The sequence below is a fragment of the Corylus avellana genome, chromosome ca9 (assembly GCF_901000735.1).
Source record: "Corylus avellana chromosome ca9, CavTom2PMs-1.0".
In the NCBI taxonomy this organism is placed as follows: domain Eukaryota; kingdom Viridiplantae; phylum Streptophyta; class Magnoliopsida; order Fagales; family Betulaceae; genus Corylus; species Corylus avellana.
This window is the reverse complement of record NC_081549.1, coordinates 16,339,229-16,348,337: the sequence shown is the minus strand read 5'-3', so window position 1 is coordinate 16,348,337 and position 9,109 is coordinate 16,339,229. Positions and strand designations below refer to the sequence as shown.

Sequence of the window (9,109 nt, the reverse complement as noted above, 5' to 3'; positions counted from 1 at the left end):
GTCCTTCAAACCCTAGATAGACTCTAGCATTTTGAGAATATTTGTTAGATCTTTAATAGACTCAAGATCTAGAAATATTTGTCCCTTCTTCTTATTGTACTTCTTTGCATCCCACGACGTCACGGTACATCAGTTGGTATTAGAGCCAGGTTACTGTCCATGAATGGAAAGGGGCAACCGTTTTGTAGACATCAACGAAGTGCACGTGCGCACAAAGGCACGTGTGCACAAAGGATCAACCGGTGATTCGTTTGCAACATATGGAGGAGAGATTTGGTGGTATAGCCGTGCAGAAGAGGGAGCGGGTGAGTGCCCAACTCGGATTCCCTACCGATCACTTTGCCGACATGGGTGGTCCGAACGGTCTTCATCGTCAACCAAGACTGTAGTACGCGAAGGCGGAAAATAAGTTTATAGTTGAGAGTGAACCTGTCAATCCTTTTGCTGGGCGCGGAGTGTAGGGAAAATTTCCTACAACACAAGATCATGCTATTTCATGGGACGCAGACGTCAATCTCAACATTCCGTAATTCCAAGGTTGTTTGCAACCCGAAGAGTTCCTTGATTGGGTGGTTATAGTTGAAGAGGTTCTCGACTTGAAATGGGTGCCCGATGAACGACGAGTCTCTTTGGTGGTAAACACATTCCGGGGAAGAGTTGCTGCGTGGAGGCAACAATTGAAGCAAACTAAGGTGCGGCAAGGCAAAAAGAAGATCAATAGTTGGAGGAACTATTGAAACACATGTGAGTTGTTTTCTTGCCCCATAGTTATACCATGTGTCAAAAGTCATAGAATTTGAAACAAGGGTTTATATTTGTGAAAAAAAAAAAGATAAAAAATTCCTACAAAGAGAAGGCGTATAGGGAGATTGCCGATAATTTCAGACTACATGCACCATCTATACATTAGAAAGAGTAAATATTTGAAGTTCTCCTTACAAAATTAAAAAAACTTTATCATAATTTTTTTTAAGAAAAATAAAGAGTGAAACCGAATTTATACAAGTTTAACTCATCCAAATAAATAATTTTAAATACTCTTCAAAATTTGCTCTCCCAATGACGTAGAAGCTCTATTATCATGCATTTGGCACAGGGCGTGGGCCACAACATTTTTCACGTAATTTTTGTTCATTAGCATGTATAGCTTTGCCTGGGGCGAAAAAAGTATCAAACATATCAGGAGGTCAGATCAGATGATTTTGTTCTTCTTGTCTATTGGGATTGTACATTTTCTCACATCATCTATGAAAATATAATATACAGCCAGATAACAAAAAGATATACGTTGGAATTACAGAACTGTATGAAGGAAGTTATTCCATGTCTAATTTTGTACAATTGGGGAAGACTCTCTGATAAACTTCACCCACAACACCGGAATTGTACACAGCCCCTTCCACCTGCACCTCTCAAGTCAGGGACATGGAAAATGATTATCCTCACTAAACTCCAAACATAAAAAAGCTCAAACCCCACTGCCAATCTTAAAATTTGAAAAGGAGGAGGCAGCTTCTCGGGCTTCCGCCGCTGCTGATTCTTTCTTCTCCAACCCAAAAAATGAGCAATTTTGGAATGCATCCAGGCTGCTGGCTATGAGACGGTTCAAGCCGCTGAGGCTATCACTTAGAATCAAATCTTCATTATGGTATTTAGAAGATGGTATATCCAGATCCAGCGGTCCTAAAGAATCAGGCTGCATATGGAGACCATTATATCAAGTCAACTATCCCTAAAAGCAAACTGAAGAGTGAAAAATGACGGTAAATATTATTATGATTCACAATTCAGAAACTTATGTTTGACAGCATGCTGGAACAAGGTGCATAGCAACACACTGATTTTGCAAAAATGGCCTTGTTTCTCAGGTGTAATTATGGAGATGGCTCTCAGAATGTGAACCAGAAAGCTCCTAAAGGGTTATTGGGCTTAAAAATGACAGGAAAGTGCTCTAAAGGAAACATACCCAATATATATCTGCTAGTGTGCTGAAATCCTTTGCCGAATTGTCCAGAATGTGTGGATCAGACTCAGACTCATCCTCGGGGTCTCCTTGTGCAGAGTTTTCCACAGGTTTCTCTACTTCAGGTAACTCCTGCAAGAAACTCCATCGATATTACGTCTGTTTTCACTCTACAAGCAACTATTCATACTGCAATGCAGTAAGATTGCTTGATTATAGAACGATGCAAATAATACCTCAACCAAACAACCAGTGCCCTCCAAGCTTGTTCTGGCAGTCTGTTTGCAGGCCCCTGGAGAAGTAACTCTGGATAAACTTGGATCCTCCTGACACAGAACAGGGTTCTTTTTAAATGCGAAGGCATCACATGTTTCTTCAGCATCCCAGATGGAACATGCATGGGATGACAGAGTTGGTTGATATCCTATCTTGTCCTGATGCTTAGATATGTGAGCAGCGATAGCAGCATCAAATGAATCACAACTGAATGGAATCTGCTGAAGGCACTGAGAGCTTTCAGCAACAGGTTGGTCAATGCAATTAGCATCAATATCGTGAGAAACTCCTAAAAGTAGATCTCCAATGCTTATGTTGGTAAGGGTATCAGCCCACTCCCCAGCTGATAGTGCAGTCCCAGCGCTTAATCTCGGGTCATCCTGTATATAATACAGACAAAATTATATGTTAAAAAAAAAAAAAAAGAAAAGGAAATGGCACCATAAATATGGATGCTACTCATGACAGAACTTTTGACTTCACTAATAGGTTCTTCCATTCCACAGTCAACAAGAAGCTATTTGAATGATAATGATCACGATCTTCTATTAATCTAAGACACCATCTGCTACCCAGAAAGCATTTCTTGACAAAATTTGCTTTCTATTTGCACTAGAATAAACATTTCCACAGTAACCATTCTCCAAATATGTCAAATTTCAATCACTAGTGTCTAAACCCACTTAATTAGCAACACTATGTTATGTAAACTGGAATTTTTTTTTTTTTTTTTACTTCACTTTTTATTGGTACTTTATTTCTCTTATGAGGGTTGGGGTCTACCTTCAGATTTCAGAAGGAAGAGAATGTTGAACAAGAAAGCCACGCTAGTAACAATGATTGATGGGACTAGACATTACCACATCTAGGAAAGCTGAAGTACCCCCACTCACTGGTCTTTTTTTAGTGCATGCACCCGAAGTGAATTTTTAATTTGTTATTGTGACACCCACAATTTTGCATTTTGCGCTTTTTTATACATAATAGTATCTGAGTATTCTATCATGGACCCTCAAATCCATATCTGCTTTTTCTCGGGCCCCAGCTCAGCCCCCCTAAGATGTAAATTCTCACCTGTCCCTAATACACTGATGAAAGCAAATCTCATCGAAATCTAACATTCAAAGATTAAAAAAAATGATAAAATTCATAGAGGGAGACTGAATTTGTTGCTTTAGCAGCAAACCAGTTTTTCACACTCAAAGTATGAAGCGGGATTAATATAATGAAGATGTATTCTCTAACGAGATCTAGACCAAATTTCTAGTTTAAAATAGGCTATGCTCAGGCAAAAAGAAAAGCTTAATAAGCTACATGAAAAGAATACTTGGTATATTAAGGAGGGTTACAAGGCCCTCATGAGTGAAAACATTGAAGAACTTCAGTCACACCTGTGAGCTGACAGCACAAGTGTTTAATAAAAAAAAATTATAAGCATGGGAAGGGGAGGGAAAATTACCACATGTTCTGATTGTCTCATGATAGTCCCATCCCCAGCCGCCTCCTTTCTGTGCCAAGATATATTAGTTGCACGATCAGACTCCACAAGGTTATGGTTTGGACCCTTGCAAGTGTACTTATTCATCTCACTGGGCACATCAGTTGAAGCATGAGGGAGAACATGGTTCTTGTTCCCTGAGGTTTGTTGATCCTCATAGAGATCCACAGATTGAACATTAGTAGATGGCATGGAGATGGGTGCTGAACCTGTGATCTTCTCCTTTATATTGTCATCGTTCATGTTATGTTCACTGAGAATGCAGCATGATGCTGAAGGAGCTTGCAATGCAGCAGAACCAGGCTCGGTATTGGAAAACCAACCATACCTTTCAAGGAGATTTTATTAGTTAGTTATGATGTTCAATGATGTATCTGAAAGTCATTGCATTTAATTGGTTAAGAGATTAGCAAGTACTTTAAACGGAAAACTGGAGGCCTTCCTAGCATTCCATATACATCAGCAGCACTGACAACAGAATCCTGTGTCCAACTCTGACAACCCACCAGGTTTTCCCCTTGAGCACTATAAGGGAAAAGCATTAGCTCTCCAGATGCCACACTTGAACTGCCCCATTTGCGATTTAGATGTTCTAAAACTGAAGATATCTTCTTCCGGGTACTAAGAGTGAGCTCCAGGAACGGATTATGCTTATCCTGTGAACAGATGAACAGAAGAAAAGAGAAGAATTTACTTTTATGTGCTGAACACTATTCAGCTGCTAAAGCTTCATACCAAATCAAACTCAATTTGTTTTTGGTGCTCACCATTTCCAAGGCTCTCCGAGTAATATCATCAATTGGAAATAACTGGAGCTTGAGTTTCATAGAAGTGAGCATATTGTTCTCAACAAAAAGATTGTGCGAAAAAGTAGCCAGAGGAGACACAACTTTGCCAATGGGATCAGAATCCTTTTGGCCTGGAAATTAGAATGGAAACACATCATGGTGTCAAAACCTTCAGGTATCTAGAATTTAAATGCTTTCAGGAACATGGGAACTGGAAAGAACAACTAGGCACCCACCCACCTGCAACACTTGGCTCGTGATCAACCTCTTTATCAGTAGCGGCCCGTTCCAAATGCTCAGCAGCATCAGCAACTAAAGAAACCCCAGCAATTGCAGCCTTTTCCCATTTTTTATATGCAGCTGATGAGATAACACCTGTCAGTCATCCAGCAGTGACAAGACCGAGAAAAATTATGATGTTACAGCACTTTTTGAACATGAAAATATGAGAAAATTCATTTTATTATACCGATGCAAGAGTAATAAGAAACAAGGTTTACAACTGGGGTGGACATCTGGTACTAAATTGCATTTTATCAGTGCAATGGCGCTTTGACCAAACCCCACATTCACATCTTACTTACATGACAGTATAACATTCACATGCCATCAGAAAAATTTCATGGGACTGCTATCAGATATTAACTGTTAGGGATAGTATCCTAAAACTCAATTTAATATGACATTCTTATTATTAAGAAGTCATTTATTTATTTTTTTGATAAGTATTAAGAAGTCATTTATTTTCTGAGAATTACAAGAACATCGGGCATTGTATATTTAATTGATAAACATATAACATAAGTTACATTCTATATGGTTTAGGTGCATTAATGAGATTTATGCACATAAGATCTACAACATAATTCCTTGTGACTTAGAAATTTTAGTTCGTAGTCGGAGATGGATTTGGACATTTCATATGCTAAAACAATAACGTATCAATCATGATGATCTATCTTGATCATGGAAATAAGGACTTTTGATTGATAGGTTAGTGTATTTGGAATACACAAGTGAGAATAGGCCTGAGACGTGCGGCCAAGGGGAGAGAAAAGGAGAAACTTTGTGTCCAAGTTTCCTCCTAGTGATACACAGCTACTTCAAAGGATTTTCACTTAGAGAGCTCACAATCTAGGCCTATCACATAGTCCTTGAGGAGAAGACTTGTGGTGTTTCGAAAGCAAAATATCAACTTTTGTTTTTACAAGCATCAGGGTATGCAATTCTTGTTTAATCTTTACACTTTATTGTTAGTTTTTGAAAATTGTGTTGCACGCAATACTTGAAGCTCGTTTTTTTTTTTTTTTTTTTTTTTTTTCTGCTGCGTTTTAAGTGCTTGATATGCATATTGGATTCCAACAGTAACATCATAATAAATTGCATTCAAATAAGCACCACTGCATAACTAGGAAAGGATATCATATGAAACTCTACTTGAGAAGATCATCAAGCAGCTAAATATATTTCAAAAAAAAAAAAATTGCCTGTTGGAGAGGGAACGGTTTCCGTCGTTGCCTTGGCGGGTTTCATCGTGGAACTCCCCTCTGTTGTTACTTGGTTAACACCCACATTCGTATTGCGCTTCAATGTTTTTCCAGATCCTAATTTTTGAATGTTTTGACTATCTACAAGAACAAGTTTAACTGTGCGAGCATCTTGTCCTGATGCTCTATTTTGGTTTGATAAAGTGCTTGGAGTAGGAGGCAAACAGTTCTCCCCTTGGGAAGGTCGCTTCCTTACATTCTTCCTCCGGTCTTTCAAGAGTTGGTGCTCCTTCATGGGAAACATAATCAATCAGTCAGTTTGGCACATGCAGAAGAGATCAACCTCATGTTTAGCAAAGCATTCCAGGATGAAAATTAGACAGTCTTGACTAACCAAGGCTTCTATAAATATCTTAAATCTTCGAGGCTTCAAGTGAAGCTTGGAGGCTTTGCAGCTATACTTTTCTAGTAAGGACCACCTGTAACACAAACTCACAGTTTAAGAAAACGATCATGCCAGATTAAATTTTTAAAGGAAAAAGAAAGAATATGCTTAACTATGCCTAATTCCAAGTAATTAACATTACTATAAAACAATGGAATTAAGAAAAGTCAATGATACCCCAAGTTGTATGCTCTACAACAGGAAAGGGGGAAAGGGGGGTTGTGGGGGTGCAGAGAGAGACACATATACTCAACAACAAACTAAGATTGCATTAGCTAACATAATTCTGTCCCTAATGTATTTATGGGGTATTCACCACATAGTAAAAGGAAACCCAATCACTAGGTGTGGTAACAGCTATCTGATGGATATAATCAAAGCATTCAAGAAAAACAAGCAATCCATTAGTTGTTAATATTACCATCGAAGCATTGCAGCATTAGTATCTTTAGAGTTCTTGGCATCCAAACACAGCCCTGGACCAAGCAACTTGTTCATACGTCTCACAAGTCGATAGTAATAATGCCTAACCTGCAAAAAGTACACCAAACAATATTGACAAGGGAAGATAGTCAAGACTTCCAAAGCACTAAATGAGAATCAGAAGAAAATCTAATGGCAAATACCTGATCTTTGTTTTTACTTTGGACACGGCGAGTGATCTTCTCAAAATTCTGCAAGGAATGAGTAACGTAGTTAGCGAGTACCATAAAGTAATCAAATCAAATGCCAAAGTACCCACAGATAATAACATGCCTTGCCGACTTGTCGTAATGCAGTAAAGAAACTTTCCTCCTCTTGACGTGTCCAGGCAGCCCATTGCCGTGTTGGTCTTTTTGCTGTATCGGGCATTTATGCAACAATTACAAGTGAGATTTTCTACCTCCTAATGAACCACATTCTCTAAATCACCGATAACAAGTAAAGAATATATAAAACAATAACATACCAGGCTTCTTTGCCAGAACATCATCTGTGGTGGATAAGGTTAAATCAGGATCCCCATCCTGAAAGGAGATATTCTCTGGATGAAGGCGTGACTCAGAGTCCAAAGAGACCTGTAACTCTGTCTGCATGTTATAGACATTACAAGAAGACTATATGCTCATACTCATCAGCTTCAGAAAACTCAAGTGATGATTTGTGTTAATCTCCAAGTTTGTCCCAAGTCCAAACACAGCAACCTAAAAGTAACAACGGGAGAATAGCTTAGCATCCAAAAAATATTGAGTTCAAGCAAGAGCAAGTTAACTCAAATTATTTAGAGGGCATAATCCATTATAATCATGCATATAGAATATAGATGTAGATGTCCACACGCACTGAAGGACGTCTACTCACACCCAAAAGAGCCCCTACCCCTCTCCCACGTGATAATTCTGAAGGGGAGATTAAAAAAAAAGAAAGATTTCTCATTGTTAAGTGGGAACATGAAATTTAATGAACCTTTAAAATGTTCAGCTATCTGCATAATCAAATTTATATTCCAAGTATGCAATCATGGTATAAAGTTAACTTCAAGCCATAGAACTATAGTCACGATTTTTAAAACAAAAGTGGCAATAAATGGCTTCACAAATATTTGAAATATTTCATCCGAAATTGAAGGAAGTCTCAAGTGTAGAACAAAGCCTCAATTAGCCATGGCATAACACATTAACATACAACCATCTATTAACCACTCTGCTGGTTTCAATACTTTTTGCAAGACAAATATAAGAAACAAAATCAAGAGCTAATTGTCCTTCCGAAGTTGTATGGCATTGAAACAGATAACTTTCTAATCTTAATTTTTTATTACTAAGGACCATTACAAACAATAAACTCATTCTGCTGAGTCTAGCGAGCATAGATGATTTGCTCCTAGGTATATGTGATAGAAACGATACATTCCTCAATCCTCTGTAAATCCATTACAATCCTTCAGATGAATCCATTCGCCGAATAAACAATCAACACGAAATTAGAATTCCAAGTTGCATAAGTATTTTAATATAAGGAACCTAATTGCAAATTTACACAGTTCAAGTCATGCTAACGGAACAGAATTAGCATTTCTTTAGCCTAGAAAGCCTAAAAATCAAAATAAACATATTCGAGCAAGTAATTAAGCTTCAAACATCAATAAATCAAACAAAAACCAGTAATTTCAACTCCGCTTGGTAGGTGAGAAAATGTAGGAAACTAAAAATACATTAGGATTTTGACCCTTCGATATTTCGTTATATCAGATCCAAATAACAAATATTCAACTATACAGTGCCTAATACAACCACTTGGCTATGTTAGGCTGAATCGTCTTAATCAAAGACCATAACAGCAACAAAAACAAAGATTAAAAGCACAGAAACCTCATTTTCTTAATCTTTTCCGGTACTTTCTGGCGGCCAAACAAGGGCTAGGGTTTCGAAATATACAGTTGACTTCAGTACGAGCTCTCAATCACATAAAAATAAAAAATAAAAAAATTGAATCTGAAAAATTCGAATTCAAAGTACCTGCGAGAGATTTCGAAAGGTCCAGCAAACCCTAAAACCGCACGCGCGAGCTTAAGGTATCGAACAAAAGGAATGGAAACCGGAAAGAATCTTCCGACAGACGTCTACAGTTACAGAGATAAAGAAAAGAACGAATTTTACTTTGGAAAAAAGA

General features: G+C 38.0%; 1 protein-coding gene across 1 annotated transcript; it reads right to left on the bottom strand.

Annotated features, from left to right (window-relative positions):
• Nucleotides 1-1,168: 1,168 nt before the first annotated feature.
• Nucleotides 1,169-9,109, bottom strand: LOC132192290 (TSL-kinase interacting protein 1-like). The gene is given in 16 exon segments (XM_059607575.1): nt 1,169-1,696; nt 1,967-2,095; nt 2,200-2,619; nt 3,699-4,065; nt 4,155-4,393; nt 4,505-4,656; nt 4,766-4,900; nt 5,924-5,925; nt 6,029-6,045; nt 6,047-6,301; nt 6,407-6,491; nt 6,879-6,988; nt 7,084-7,131; nt 7,214-7,296; nt 7,407-7,641; nt 8,956-9,109. Coding segments are annotated over 15 exon segments (2,397 nt in total). The 5' UTR covers nt 7,534-7,641; nt 8,956-9,109; the 3' UTR covers nt 1,169-1,468.